Source organism: Spinacia oleracea, chromosome 2 (genome assembly GCF_020520425.1).
Source record: "Spinacia oleracea cultivar Varoflay chromosome 2, BTI_SOV_V1, whole genome shotgun sequence".
Classification (NCBI taxonomy): domain Eukaryota; kingdom Viridiplantae; phylum Streptophyta; class Magnoliopsida; order Caryophyllales; family Amaranthaceae; genus Spinacia; species Spinacia oleracea.
The window spans coordinates 62,722,046-62,738,910 of NC_079488.1; the positions used below are offsets into that span (position 1 = coordinate 62,722,046).

The 16,865-nt window shown below is 35.1% G+C and overlaps 1 protein-coding gene across 1 annotated transcript; it reads left to right on the plus strand.

The window, feature by feature from the left end:
• Nucleotides 1-2,346: 2,346 nt before the first annotated feature.
• On the plus strand, nt 2,347-10,517 carry LOC110799175 (uncharacterized). Its single transcript, XM_022004388.2, has 6 exons — nt 2,347-2,897; nt 6,335-6,994; nt 8,496-8,948; nt 9,401-9,573; nt 9,783-9,957; nt 10,048-10,517. Exons 1-6 carry the CDS (start codon nt 2,493-2,495, stop codon nt 10,138-10,140), a joined length of 1,959 nt encoding a protein of 652 aa, XP_021860080.1. The 5' UTR covers nt 2,347-2,492; the 3' UTR covers nt 10,141-10,517.
• The last annotated feature ends 6,348 nt before the right edge of the window (nt 10,518-16,865 follow it).

A 16,865-nucleotide genomic window follows, 5' to 3' on the forward strand; every position in this document is an offset into this window, starting at 1 on the left:
CTTGGCTGCGGGCTGCGCTGCTTGGCTGCGGGCTGCACGGCAGCATGGGCTCAAGGGCCACGCGTTGCCTTGTCCGGCTAGGTTATTTCCTTGAGAAGTAAATCTCGTTTTCCTAATTCTACTCAAATAAGATAATTTGTTAAATCTGAAATACGTAAGTGTTTGATTAAACATTAAATTCTAATGATATAATTTAACTAGAATCCTAATGGATTTAGTTATTGGAATCCTAGTAGAATTCTAATTCTGTTATTTTCACCCTATAAATACGTGGTTCATAATCACAATTTATAAAAAAAATTCAATAAGTATTCACATAGATTAAGTTCAAGAAAGAATTTAATAATTTGCCTAAATTAATAAGTAAGCTTTCCGAATAAACATAAAACCTTAGATAATATTCTAGTTAAATGAATCTAAGGCGGATCCGAACGTGCTGTGGACTATCTACGGAGGGGCGACATTTGGAGTCCTAAACTTGTTCTTGTTCGGTTCGGGAAGCTAGGGAAGGCACGCATCTCATTGTATGTATCCTAATTATGCTAATTGACTATGTGGCAATTAATTTGGATTCCTGGCTTTATGGTTTTCCTGCATAAAATATATTGTTTATATTTGTCATAACCTAACATCGCCGCCTGATTTAGGGTGTCTCCGGCGAGTTAGGCATGGGTTTTAATTTAAATGGGAGGGTGGGTGTTTTAATTGGGTGGGTTTTAATTAAATGGGTGAGCTTTAAGTTAAATGGGTAGAACTATTTTAAACTGGCACGTGACTTTAGTATTAACCTGATACGTCATCATCTTCCACTTACAAAATCGGTCATTTTTGGAAAAGGACCACGCAAAGTCAACCCCCTTTGTTTGGGCCCTGCTAGTAATACCTCGTATTTGAGACCGTTTAAAAATAAATGGTCATAATTAGAACGGATTTTTCATGAAATGACCCCGAGGTTTGCGTTAATGCACCAAATACCCCTAATGTTTCCAGAATGCACCAAATACCTCCGAGGTTTAAAACAATAACACAAAATGCCCCTAATGAGCATTTTTCGTCCATTCCGTTAAGTCTCCGTTAGCGTGAATTTACTTTTTTTCCATTACTCAACCATTTTCTCTCCTAATCCTAATATTAACACTTAATTATATTAATTAAACCCCCCAAAAAATAATTAACTACTATTATTTAAAAAAAAACCCAAATTTTACTCAAAAAAAAAGCCAAACATTTTTCTTCTTCCTTATACTACGCTTCTTCTTCTTCTTCTTCCTTATACTACCTTCTTCTTCTTCTTCACCATTAAAACTCAAACTTTCTCTCTCATCTTCCTCACCATCATATTAATATAATCCATTGTACACTTAATTATATTAATTAAACCCCCAAAAATTAATTGCCTCAATTTTTAAAAAAAAAACCCAAAACTTTTTTTTGGGATTTCTTTCATAGATCTAAATCTTGAGGAGATGCGAAAATCACAGGCTAAGACAAACACATTCGGAAGGCTCGGGAGCTCGTGCGAGACGGGATTATCTGCAGAACCGGCGACAAAGAGATATTTGAGAGGAGGTGGTAGAGGAGAGAGAGGGAGGAGCCTGCGATGGTGGTGGTGGAGCCTGGCATGTAATTTCCTCAATTACAGTGGTGGAGCTTGCGACGGTGGTGGAGCAACTGCACCCTCGGTCTTTGATTGAAAAGACCCACCATATCTGATTTATTGGATTAATTTTTTGGGTTAAAGAAAGAAAAGAAGAAGAAGAGGTGGTTGCAGGTTTTTTGCGGCGATTATTGCGACGAGCAGCTTCACCCATTATTGGTTGCAAATTGAAATCCCCCAATATTGCTGATTTGGAGATCAATTTTTTTGTTAAGGTTTGTGAATTTTGAGGAGATGCGAAAATCAAATGTGTTTGCCTTAGTTTGAGTTGATCTGAATCTTTGAAAGGGGAGGCATTGGGGGTGGGGATTTTCAAAAAGCTCAAGGGACGTGAAGGTGAAATAATGGGTTAACAATGGAGATTGAAAAAGGAAAGAGAAAGAGACTGAGAAAGATAAAGATAAAGGGAAAAAAAAAGGAAAACAAAATAATTTTAATTTTAACGGAGACTTAACGGAATGGACGGAAAATGCTCATTAGGGGCACTTTATGTTATTGTTTTAAACCTCGGGGTATTTGGTGCATTCTGGAAACATTAGGGGTATTTGATGCATTAACGAAAACCTCGGATCATTTCATGAAAAATCCGTAATTAGAACCACCTTTGTCAATTTTTCCTTATTAAAATGATTTTACAAACAACAACAAATGGAATTAATCCTGCTCATTCCTTTCCCAAACCTGAAGACCCAAACCAAACGGCCTAGGAAACGCTAGAGTCGTTTAAACGATCCAAAAAGTCGCTCAAATTTAGCAAATTTCCGCAGTATTCCCTAGTTTCAGACGCCTTCTTCTTTTCCTCACCTCCAAAAACCCTAAACCCTGAAACGCAACAATGGCGGATGTAGTACAAGAGAGATTGGAGCGCATGGTTCCAGAGCTCGACGATTTGGAGAAAAGGGGGTTATTCAGTCGCCAAGAAATGGCCGAAATCGTGAAAAAGCGCCGACAATTTGAGTACAGACTCCAAAGGCCAAGCCCTTTAAAGCAAGATTTTGTCGACTATATTGATTACGAAAAGCATCTTGATAGGCTTCGTATTCTCAGGAAGAAATCCGTTTCTCGTGACTTGAAGGCTAAAGGTAACAAAAAACTGAAGAAATCTCTGTCCGATTACGCTGGGGTTCGACGAATTCTTGAGATTTATCGTATTGCTACTAGCAGATTTAAGGGAGACCTTGAGCTATGGTTTCAGTATTTGGAGTTTTGTAAGGAGAGGAGCAGTGGCAGGATGAACAAGGTAATTTGGGGTTTATTTTTGTGTTTATGGGTTTTGTTGGGGTTTTTTGTTTTTTGTAACTAGTTTTAAAACTCGTACGATACACGTCCTATTTATTTGGGATTATGAATTTATAGATTGCATGTTTGTTTAATGTGTGAGAATAAGACTATATTGGTTAAATAGAGCAATGTAATTGAATTTGCTTTGTGATTTTGAAGAATGTTGATTGACAAAGAAGTGCAATGGTTTGTATTGTTTATCTTATTCTATGAGTGACATGGTCAAACTGAATATTATGACAAAAAAGAAGACATGCTTATAGTGCTCTATATAGTATAGTAGCCACATGGTTAGTTAAAACCAAGTAAAAATCTTTGTGTTTTTTAGTTTTTGGAAGTTAATGTTGTTTATATCCATATTCATATTTACTATCAATGAGTATGCTTGTTTCTAAGTTGACACTGAGCGTTGTCAACTCGTTATGTTGTATTTCTGTTGCTCAGCATATGTAAAGCTTAAAGAAGTGGGTTTGTTTATCTTCTATTTTATTTAAATCTTTGTTGTGTGAAAAACAGATGATGATGAATCTGTAACCATGCTGGTTGAAGTAAATATTGTACAAATTAGCAATTCAGCAATGTGATTTTGAAAAACCGTTGAATTAGAAAGAAATAGAAGGGATTGCATTGGTTATGCAAGTACAGAGTAGCGACATTGATAAACTGTACCGTATTATTCTGAAGTTCTATCTTCCCCTTCTTTTATGTATTTTGTAGATTGAGTTGCTCCTGTTTCTGGATTATGTAACTAGCTGACCTTATTTTCCCATTCGAATTATATCCATTTTGAACGTGTTATGGTTAGGTGGAATATCCATTGAGGAACCTTGTACCTTAGGGTGTTAGGAAAGTGTAAGGTCGATTAACTTGGTTGGTCAGATTAGTTGTCTTACATGAATATCCATTATTTACAAATATCCCAAGCATTGCAAGTGTGGTGTTACGAGACTGCAAATTGGGTCCAGTAGAGAATATTCATAGGAAAGTTCATGTGCCAAGAATCAAGTTGGTCTTGGTCCTTAGCTTCACTCACGCTAGCACGGTAGATTACAGAGAGCGAAGAAAGATATTGTAGAAGAGACATGGTCTGGGAATTAGGAGAATATGAATGTATTTAGCAATATCTAAATTAAGTTCACCTAATACAAGCTATCCAACTTTCGAGAGGTTAGCACTCTCAAAATCTACAAATTAATTATCACTTTTCTCAATGAATTTCCCTGAAGCATCCCTTTCCCTTTTGTTATAAGGTCTTACAACATATCACTGTCTTGCTCACCACTCCACATCCTAACAAATTATTTTTGTAATTTCCCCTCATACCCTTCTTACAGAATCTGCAACAAACTCTAAGCTGCAGTTACAGTATTACCTTTCGTCCTAGCATAGATGAAATGAACCTGGGGCTTGGGCCAATTTACTGCATCATGCTGCATGGTTTCTTGTCAGAGATGTCTTTTGCATTGTTAAGGATTTGGATGAGGCATCTATCTAACATATCAGGCTTAGGTTAAAAGCATCTATTATAGGTAACCCATAGGTTAGAGCATGTCCATGGTGTTGGGAGTGACAGATGCACATATATTTGAAAATTATCAGTTTGTCATTTTGCCAAAGAGTTGAATGTACCTCACGAGAATGTTGCTAGCAAGCATCAAGTAAGATTGTGGAGGAGATGAGAGAGGATAAAATCTGGCAAAATGACTTGGAATTGGGTCATGTTGATGAAATCAAGGGTCATACCGTTTCTAATACCCGAGGATCATATACATTTAGGAATAAAGCACATTTGTCCTAAAAAGAGGATGGATTTCGTGCTTTTTTACGAACTTGTCATTGAAGTTTTAGCAAGGCTTCTTGTTTAGTTAGTCACCTTATGTTTTTTTATTAAAAAAATTTCTGCCCACTTTTACTTCATTCTATTTTTTACAAACATATTTTACCATCATACCCCTTCCCCAGGAGATGATTTTCCCACTCCTAAACTTGTTTTTGGCACTCCCGCTGCCTCTATGCACAAAGAAGAGTATAGAGCTCCATTTTTAAATCTGAAACAAGAGTGGAGAGCGAAGGTGGACAAAAGAATTCATTTAATTATGTCACGTGTACGGTTTAGGGGAGCGGGATTAGGGTAGGTGGTGAGTGGGCTGACATGGGATTTCTTTTTAAAAGTTGAAATTCATGCTGCGACAACCGCGACACATTCCGCGACTAACACATCATTTCCTTTACCGAGACTCTGCGACCGACCCCGCGGCTGCGACCGATAGATCTATGGTCACAATAAGTGGGTACATAAGAAAAACGGAGGGAGTGTGCTAAATAAGATAATAAATTAATTTTTAAAGGGTATGTTTTGATTATTGAGTGTGGAAATAGAGTACTCTTAAGCTCTTTGGGGCTTGAACATTTTTTACCTCCAAGCATGAAAACACGTATCATACCTGCCAAGCTACTTGCAATCATTTTATTGTAGGATGGTATTTTAATTTTTATAATTAATCAACTAGAGTTGTGTGCCATAATCCCTTGCATTTGGATCCGCCCTCTGGGTAGGGGGGACCGGGAAAATGTAGTGTTACTTGAACTTTTCTTCCTTGCTTAGTCTATCGTTGAAAAGGAATTGCATTATCTGTGCTAGTATAGTATTGACATGGTTATACTGAATCATGGAATTATTTTTTGTTTTTTGGGACTTGATGATGCAAGCATTTCCATTCTCCAGTATGACTCTTTAATCTCAAAGGATATGCATCATATGCTTTTGCCAACTCAAGCTTGATCGCGGTCATTCAGAAGTATGCTGCTTTTCAGTTTCTTGGCAAAACAAAGCTTATTGTACTGGGTGATCATCTGTGAAACAATGCTGGTTGCTCTTGTGTTCTTGATCCTAAAGATGGATGTTTTAAATAATAAATATGTTCCTTAATAATGCCTTTTGGCTTTAGTTCCTTTTCTGTAATATTTGATTGACTTGATGCAAAATATTTCTGTCGAGTCTCTTTATCTTTTGTCCATATTACTTTGTCAAATTAATATGTATTTCGTTGTAGCTTAGCATTTTATTCATGAGTCATTTTTTTTTACGATTTCACTGCTGGGCAATAGCCTGTATCCACGTTTAATTACTTAGTTTTTCAATTCACAGATACATTAATAAATAACCCCCCATGTTCTTTTGTACCGTGTAATATTACCACTCAGTATACTTGCTTCTGTCATTTTGATCTTGTTAAAATGAACTTATTTGAAATTAAAATCATCGTATCGGTAGTTACTTGTATGTTCATGTTAACCATTATTTAAAGTGAAAATGTTGAACTTTGAATTTCACTTCGAAGACATCACATTTTTATGATGTTTTATATTTTACATTTTGCCCATTGGGCGCTACAGGTTTTGGCCCAGGTTATGAGATTCCATCCTAAAGTTCCGGCTGTTTGGATCTATTCTGCTGCCTGGGAGTTTGACCATAACTTGAATGCAAGGGCTGCACATGTAATCATGCAAACAGGTTTGAGATCTTGCAAAACTTCCGAAGATCTCTGGGTTGAATTTCTGCGAATGGAGCTTACATACCTGAACAAGTTAAAAACACGTAAAGTTATTTTAGGGGAAGTTGATGGAACACTGATTCGTAAGGATGAAGATGCTAAGGAGAATCAGTGGCAAGAGGAAAACAAAGATCTGTTCATGTCCCTTGAAGAGAAAAAGGGTGGTGATGATAATTTTGATGTTCAAAAGGAAGATTCTTGTAAGAAACTGGATGTCTTTCGTGAACAAGGATTTAAACTTTTTGAGAAAATATATGAAGCTGCTATTGATGCTATTCCATCTAGTTTCAGTCTGAGGAAGAGGTTCCTAGAGATAGTGGAAGCTACAGAATTGGCACATTCAGAAGAAATGCGAGCTGAGATACTGGCTCACATGAAGAGAGATTTTTCGGAAGATTTTGAATATTGGAATTGGCTTGCCCAAAATAAATTAAAAGACCCACAAAGCATTCCAGATATAAGTTCAGAAAGTGGGCGTTCCCAGGTGGATGAAATCATAAAGGTATGAATTTTTTTACTCTATGTTCATTTGTCATTTACTCCCACTATATTTGCTCCTGAGGAGAGGCAACTTGGTTAATTTTCAAGTAGCTGGATAGTATACTTTTGCTCTAGTCCGGTGTCAAAGATTAGATTATGTTACTGGTTTGTACAACCTTCTAGTGGGACATAGTATTGGTTCTTTTAGATAGCTTTCCTAAGCTCTCTGTTTTTTTCCCTACCAGTTTTTAGAGAAGAAAATGAATCTATTGAAGCTACTAATTCCTCTGCTATATATTTGCATTCCCTTATAGGATAGTCTAATATAAAATAAAAACCAATTAATGTACTACCTCCGTTCCTAAATGATCTTTACGGTTACTATTTGCACGGTAATTAAGGAATTTTGGTGAACATGTGATGGTGGGGTAACAAATGGAAAATGAGTGGCTATAAATTGTCCAACAATGTGAGTGGGTGGAAACTAATATTAAAGTATTGTGAGTGGGTAAGTTATGGTGGACCAAATAAGAGTAAAAATGGAATAAAGTAAGAGTGTAAAGAACTTTCAGGAACGGACTAAAACGGAAAGCGTAAAGAACTTTTAGGAACGGAGGTAGTATGTAGCCATGAAATTGTTATATTCTTGTTATATTTACAATAAATCCTTAGTTCATTTTAATGTAAATTGTAAAGTAGTCAATGCATTAGGAGATAAGAAGCCTATGGAAGTTTGAAGAGCTTTTAACATTTATTTTTGGATGTGGATCATGTTGGCCACTTGGCCTGGTATATCCAAGATGCTTTGTAGAGACTGAAAGTTTGGGATGGAGGGATAGAAAACTAGAAAAGAACCACATCGTGTGTTGCTGTTAGAAAACAGCATAATGCTTTGGCAAACTGCTTGGTGTTGCTGTTTGTTAGAAAAGTTGTCTGTAGGATCACATTTGATATCAAGTGTCAGGTCAGGTCTGTTGCTAGAGTTTGTAATTTTTTTTTCTCTTCACTGAAGTTTTGGAAATCGATGAAACTAGCTTTTTAGCCAGTGTAGGCTTTCAATAGTAAAACCGAAGGAAACTGTGGTTATTTTATCATACTGTATGTTCTATCTTATGGGGAAAATGAAGAGTTTAAAAGAGTGAAATGAAGGGTTGAGTATTGAATTATATTCTTAAAAAGATATTATGTCAAGGAGTATATATAAAAGAACAACTTTAGATAAATATATTGAATTAGAGATAAGACCATCTTTTAAAATAAATCAAAAAGGAGAAAGGAAAGATTAAAAATGGGAGTTATAGGACTCATGGTGCTAGTGTGTGTTTCGCTTTGCATCAAGTAAAGCTCGTTGATTCTATATATAAATATCCATGTATGGGAATTGTGAAGTCCTCCATTCAGAGAAAAATCGTTTTTTGAAATTGCGTGGGTTGCATTCATTTCTGGACTCTTTTGTTAATTGTATTTGCAGTCATTAACTTCACTGCCATCCATTTAATCCTGTATTGATGCTACTTTTCTAGGTATATGAAGAAGCTATACAATTTATGCCATCAGCTGGGATGTTCAACATGTACATCAAATTTTTAACAAATGTCATCAATGCAAATGGAGAAATTAGAAATTCGGGAGATTATAGTGCTTCAAAGCATGCAGGAGACTATGTATCACACCTGATGAGGGTGTTTGGAAAAGCTGATGTCATGGGCTGTCTTGATGAAGAACTTGCCTCTCAGTACGTAATGTTGTACAAGAACATGGGTAATATCGATGAAGCAATGAAGTTAGCGGAGACTTTCTGCGAGGGGAGATATTCAGATTCAAGACAAGTATGGGTTCTGAGGGTTACTGAACAGATGAAGCACACTGCAGAAGCTGGAAATTCTAATAAAGCTCATCTGTCCTCTATCTTTGACCTATTGAAAAGGATGGTGAAAAAGGTAGATGTATCAGATGTCGAGGGCGTGTGGATAATGGTATGTTGTTATTTCTATTTTTCTGCCGTATAAAAATCTAAGCATCTGAGATTTTCTATAATATTTCACTATGACAGTAGCTTATACAATGACCTTCATCACCTGCATTTGCATTTACTTCTAACATCATCTCTTACCATTCGGATGTTTCTTTCTCCACTAGGCAAAACAGGTGAGAGTATTGGCCAATGAGGAATGGTATCTTCACCTCACCCCTTGGTCGTCTACTTTCATGTCTTTCTCTGACTCGTCAATCATCACTCTTCAACTAATATTTTTTCTTCTCTGTTAATTGGCCTCTCTGTTTTACCTCTTTTTGGTTGTCAAGTAGAAATATTCAAATTATTTGTTTGGTTCTGGTCTTGAATTTCTTAAAACATTAATAGTTTCCTAAATTGATAGCTTTACTTACTAGTTTAGTAAGTTAATGTTATGATGTAACTACGTTGCAGGCTCTTGAGTTGTTTGCAAATGAAAAGAAATACTTTGCCAAGTTGTTGGACCTTGCCCTTTTTTCATTGGCTAAAGATGGTGGCCAAGATGATGGATTCTCTCTATCTGCTGCTATTGTTAACTTTATTTGGCTGCACAATGGAATTCAACAAGCAAGGGACTTTTATAAGCGGTATGTAGTTAGACATTGAGCTGCTTATGGTGGAAGGAAGGAAGGAAGGAAAGGGGAGGGAAGGAGAGTGTGTTGGTTTTTTGTTTTTAAAACTTTCCGATACTGGAAGGGTTTGGTTGTTTAACACTTTTAGAGAGGAAGGAGAGTGTGTTGCTAGTTTAATTTTCAAAGAAGTAATTACTAACTCTCTCCTGTGAATTTGGTTGCAGTCTTGTAACTTTACCTCGGCCAGGATTAGGCATGTACAAGCGCTGTATTGAGCTGGAGATTTCTTCCAGTGACAAAGCTAGTCTTGCACATGCTCGTAAGTTATTTGAATCTGCACTTGCAACCTATAGTGAGGACATCAGCCTGTGGCAAGACTATTATTCCATTGAAATAAAGGTAATTACTGAATTGGATTGGATTGGATTCAATATTTATGAACTGTCTGTCTTCCTTAGAGGTCTGTTAAATATGTTTTACAATATGCAGATGGGAACATCAGAAACAGCCGCTGCTGTATATTGGCGTGCAAAGAAGACACTAGGGGATGCCTCAGTGCTTTCTGATCCTTTACCGCAGTAACGTGTAACGTGCAAGTACAATACAATTAGGAAGCTACAATTCCTTTGTGTGGATTTCGACAACGCAAGTGTAGCCGAAATGTGGTCACGTCAGAAACTCACGGTGAACGCCGCACAAAAAGATAAGAGAAGACCCCTTCTGAAAGTTTTCTAATTGCAACAGGAATGGTAATTTAAATTTATAATTTCATTTGTAGAAGAGTAACTAAGCTGATTATAGAAAATAGGGCTAAATCATTATTGTGGGTTTTGTGAACACCACCTGATACAACGCTTTGTTAAATCATAACCTTGTACTTGTAGCTTAGCTGGAAATGTTACTCAGCAATGTAAGATACAACCGTTTTATAGTTATCCGATCTTAATTCTTATTTACAAGCGGTGTGCAATAAATATTGTATACTGTGGTAAAAGTTTAACTCAAACTGTTTAAAAGTTAACTCAACTTGCTTAAAAATTAACTCAAATTGCTTAAAAGTTAGCCTTATATGTAGTGAAGTTATCTATTTCTTCTGCTTCAAAATAGTTGCAACACTTTGTTTTTTCCTATTTACATAATCTATTTTGTTTATTTTTGAAGATTTATATTAATCTTGTTAGATTCGTCTTAATGTGTCTTTTACAAAAATCATTTTTTATAACTTTTACTTGTCGATAGTAAAATATATTAATTGTTCATGATTACATTGACAATCGTGAACATCAAAATGTTGCAAGTAAAAAGGAGGGAGTATTATTTAATGATAAAATTTTTCATTTTTATAAAAAAATATTCTTCAAAATCACTAATAAATGATACTCCCTCCGTCTCTTTTTGTTTCTTACGTTTTCCTTTTTGGTTGTCCCAAAATGTTCTTTACATTTCCTTTTATATCACACATAAATATATTTTAACCAATTAAATCCATTGAGTCATTTAATCTCTCACACTTTTCCATTGGGACAATAACTTTTTCTCATTTTCCCAATAACAGAATTTTGATAAGAGTGAAAACATTATAAATAAACGTAATATTCCTCGTTTACATGAAAAACTCATAAGAATCATAATACACATTAATTAGTCGTTAAAACGCGTGCAAAATACCAAACGTAAAAAACAAAAAGAGACGGAGGAAGTACAATTAATGATTTAAACTCTTTAAAATGTGTATCTACTAATTTTTTTTTTAATATAAAAGTTAATTAAAACATATTAAAAGTTACAAAAAAAAGTAAAAGTTACAAAAATTTGGGTAATAGTTATGATAATGTACAATAAATTTATTGTATACTTTGTGTGTTCAAGACCTTATGATATGAGAAAGTCTTGAAATTATAACACTCGATTAATGATTAAATAATCTACAAGCTAGTAAAGTTTTGCCTTATATATAATGAATAAAAAGATTGATACAGTCGTCTACAAAATATGAAGCACATAAAGGGGCTTATTATTTATCGCCCTCTTTATTTACCAATATATCCTCTTATATGCACCTTCCTCGTTTACCTTCTTTTACCTCTAACCTTCTTACCACATTTCTGACCACCACCACCTCCGATCCTCCATCACCTCGGCCGCCACTCCGAGTGTCAATCCGGCCGCCACATATTACATGTATGAGTCTACCGGCGGAACCTCGACAACTTACAAGAGTTTTTTTTTTGTCCGGAAAAAATTCACGGACATATGCATTTTAAGTTTGTACCATGATATAAATTATGAATTTTGAGCTTCGACCATGGTATAGACTTATGAATTTTAAGCTTGTACTATGACAGGAGCTTAAAATTTATAAGTCTATACCTTGGTCGAAGCTTAAAATTCATAAGTTACTTAGCCGCTTCCCCCCCTCTCTCTCTTTTCTTCTCTCCTTTTATGGTCTACAAAAAGTAGTGTTTTCTAGGATGGAAATAGCCAAAATGTTTCAGAAATTTTGGCTATTTTCGCCCCTTTCACTTCAATTCTGTTTTGTTTTTTGGCGTTAGATCTCAATAAAATTACATATTTCAGTGTAGTAAGTACCCCTATCGTGATTTGATTCTAGTTAAGTTTTGTGTATTTAGTTTAGTTCAGGTTGTTTCTATGGTAGAGATTTGTGCTGGATCAAAGAGGGGGTGAATCTTTCGACTACAATAAGACGAATCTGACGGAAATCATATTTGTCACGGCTACAACAATCTATAGACCCCCTCATCGAAGAAAGCTGGAAATAGAAGCAATATAAAAGAGGGTATACAAAATGTTTGATATACTACGATCGTAGCTATGGTGAAATAAAGCTTTTATTTGATTCGATTATTATGTATTTGTTAGATTCAAATCTTTATTTAGACGTCGTATGACTTTATCAATGAATTAGTTTGTTATAAAAAAAACCCTTAAATAATATAGGCTTATGCATATTAAGCTCACACCATGGTGTAGACTTATGCATTTAAGCTCTTGCCATGCTACGAGTTTAAAATTCATAAGTCTATACCATGACCGAAGCTCCAAATTTATAAGTTTGTACCATGGTACAAGCTTAAAATTCATAAGTTTGTATCATGGTTCAAACTTAAAACACATAAGTTTGTGAATTTTTTTCCGGACAAAACAAATAAAATAAAATAAAGATGGAGGTTTTTTTTCTCCGGAAAATTGCGTAGCAATTGGTGGTGGTTGGCTGGTGAAGCGCTGATAGAGGGTTTTTCTCCAACAATGGGAAAGGTGAAAGTTAGAGGGAAAGAGAAATGAAAAGTTAGGATAAAAGTATAAATGTAAAAATATGAGACGATTTTGAGTATATTGAAGCGGTTTTTAACTCTGCACCACATACAAAAGCAATCTACTCCCAAATGCAATGCAAGTAAAATAAAAGTTGTCGAAAGTAAAATAAAAGAGTCTCAAAATCCACTCTCTCTTGGATCCTGAGCTGTTTTTGTTTCTGTAGAAAGTCTTATTTTCTCATAGTCATTTTGATGTGAAAGGGAGTAGGGTATGACACAGGAAAAGGCAAGAAAAGAAATTTCACATGCATGAATTTTTGATGATATATACTCCGCATATAACAAATTTTGGAAAATAACAAATTTCTGATGATATATACTCATCGGTTTCTAAAACATTGTCCAATTTGATTTTTTACGATATCTAAGACACGACATAAAACGTAAATAACTCTAATTCTACACGCGTAAAATTTATAAAAAAATTTGATATTTCGAACATATATATTGAAACGAATCTGACAATACCCCACATGACTATATTATTTTTATAGGTGTATGAGAATTCATAGCCAAAGTTTTCAAAGTTTGACCAACAAATTTGCAATGGGCCAATCTTTAAGAAGAGGAGGGAGTATTCATGAATTTTTAGGTCTTGTCTTTTCATTTCTTTTATTAAGATGATTTTTGATTATTAAGAACATTGCCTAAATTCAATCCAAAAGGAAAATAATTACGGTGAACGATAATCCAGATGATTATGGAAAACATAGTAAATATTTCCTTATCGGTAACGGACTTTTGTAAATATTCTACCATAAAAATAAAAAGGCAAATTTGTCAAAAAGGACCTTTTATAACTCAAATTTTGCGACAAAGGACCTTATATAATTTTTTTGTGAAAACACACCTTAAAGTAATTTTTTTTTGCGAGAAAGGACCTAAGGGAAGTTTCCAGCATTAACCGTGCTTTTTCGGCCATTGACTTGCACGTGAGCAGCACGTGTGGCTTACGTTGGCTAAAGACATTGATTTTCCCGAGTCTTGAATTTTCAAACTTGATTTTATTTCGATTTTTTTTTCAACTTTAGGTTTTAAAGCTTAGAATTTTGGAGAAAAATTGGGTATGATTAGCAAAATAAAGTCACACGTGTTTCTCACGTGCAAGTCAATGGCCGAAAAAGCTCAGTCAATGCCGAAAATTTACTTTTGGTTGTCTTTCGCAAAAAAAAAATTACATTAAGGGTGTGATTTCACAAATAAAAATTATATAAGGTTATTTCTCGCAAAAAAATTTACATTAAGGTGTGATTTCATAAAAAAAAATATATATATGAGGTCCTTTCTCGCAAAATTTGAGTTATAAAAGGTCCTTTTTAACAAATTTTCCAAATAAAAAGCAATAATTTACAGGTATATTTAGAGGTTTTCAAGATTAAAATGTAGAACAAGAAAATAGAATAATCTAACAGAAATTGTTGTGCCTTGTTAACTAAACTACAGCATTGAAAACGAGATTCGATGTAACCGGGGTGCACAATTGTATTTACCGGTTTGTTTCCAAGGTTTACACAAATCTCAACCAACAATGACACTCTTGGGTGTGAGATGGAGTCAGTAGAACTTATGCCAAAAAAATAAAAAAAGAAGAGGAGAGAAAGAGATAACAATTGTATGTTTTCAAAGCCAGAAAAATGTACAAGTATATATAGGACTTAATGGAGGAATAAAAACAGCTCTAGAAAGCCAAAGAACTCAAGTGCGTTTAACGACCACAATCAATAGAATTAATCTTTAAGTTTATATGAAGAGTTGGTAACACCGTAATCAAGTGTAATAACCACCAAATAACTCAATATGCTCAGAAGAATAAAATCCCTTAAACAACAATTCAAAGAGCCGTTACGATAGAAATGCAAAGCCAAACGTATAAAAGTATGACTTTTGGTATCGGCGCGATCTGGAGACCTCGCCCGATCGGAAGCACGTTGAACTGACCAAAACCTTTTTAATTCGCCTGGCATGGCACGATTGCAACAGCGAAATTGCGCCATAGTTATATGTGGTTTATTATACTCTTATAATTTGTTTGGTGTTATATCATTAACGAAAGGGAAACCGAAGAAATACAAAGCAAAGAGAAAATGAGTTGGCCGGTTATATTTTCCCTTTTCTTTTCGTTATTATTTAAACGCTAAACAAGTTGTAAGGATATCATAAAACCGCATATTACTATATGGAAACGTCATCAATGATAAAGATCTATGTACGTAGTAGGGATGTCAGTGGGGCGGGTTTTATGGGAGATCCGCCCCAAGTAGGCGGGGATGGAGGTAGGTTTGGCGGGTGATGGGGCGAGGATGGGTATAAAAATCATACAGGTCATGGGTGATGGAGCGGGTGTGGATTTTATATTGGCCCGCCCCATCCCCGCCCGCCCCGCCCCATCCGCACCCACTTGATACTCGTAAACTCTATCCGAGTATCATTTCCTATGTCAATTTAAAATTGAAACAAGATAAAAAGTTGAACAAATTTTTATTGTTTTGTTTGTAATATGTAATAATATAAATTAAGACTAGACTTTTAATTTTGTTTGTTTGATTTTTTTTTTTTTTGTTATGGAACTTGTTTTTTTCCATAATGTTTGCTAAATAAGAAAAATTAGGTGGCTATTGGCGCGGATTTGGGGCGGGGATGGATAACCAGGCGGGTGGTGGGTAAGGGATGGATTTTAGTTTGTACCCGTTGGGGCGGGGATGGGGATGAATTTTGTACCCGATATGGATGATGGGGCGGGGATGGGGATGAAAATTTTAGGTGGGGAAGTGATGGATTTTAGTTTGTACCCGTTGGGGCGGGGATGGGATGAATTTTGTACCCGATATGGGTGATGGGGCGGGGATGGGGATGAAAATTTTAGGTGGGGATGGGAATGGAGGGATCTACATCCGTATCCGCCCCACCCCATTGACACCGGAGACGTGCCCCCAAGTACCCCAATCCATTCTTAAAAGTTAAAACCAATTAAAAGTTGGACTCTTAAAATTAGTAAAATTTTGGTATTTACTATATTAAAAATATACTACTTTTGTATTAACTACCTTATAAAAATTTTATTTTAAATTATTAACTTAAAGTTTCCATTTTTATTTATTTATTTACTACAACTTTACAGTTTTCTCATTTTAATATCTCTTTCGTTTCTTAATCGTTTAAAGTGATTCAAAGTTCATTATTTTTCTTTTTCTATAGGGATTTCATTGAGAAAGACATTTCAAAATAATTCGTGTTTTAATTCATAAATATTTTAAAAGTTTACAAACAATATTTAATTCGTTTTACCTTTTACAAAATGTTAAAACAAGATCCGGTTAGGCCCATGTGCTCGACCCGGCCCAGCCCACGGCCATCTTTAGACCAGATCAACGTACTAAACTACGTACTCCGTAATAAAGATATCTAGGAACAAGGTACACGTAGACACAAGAAGGTAATGCTCCACAAATAAACACAAACCCTAACTAACTGAAAATTTCCAAGAATAGCTGCTGAAGTCTGAACTTAATTTTCATATGCATAAATCATGCTCAGTAATAGTCTGGTTCAATAAGGAATAATGAACAAAAAACACAAAAAAACAAAAAAAAAACATTTGGCATCAAATAGACCACCTAGTGATCTACTATTGTACTACAGTACAGTTTATCAATAAGTGAGTTAAGTGTGTACATCTTAGAATGCATGTGATAACGATCCTTTCATCAAATCTTATCTTTTGACAAAATTCTCCAAACTTGGGACACTCCTCTTTCACGGGCCTTCTTTTATGCATCTATTAATAACACCAACTTATTTTACACACTATCTACAAAACCCCTGTTCAAATTCAACTCGACGATAGTAAATCTCGAAAATAAAGGACTTGTTCGGTATCACATTTTGATTTTCGCAAATGTATGATGATCATGAAATTAGAAACTAATGATTCTGATTTTAAATTTTTGTTTTTAGTTTCTGAAATACTCAAAA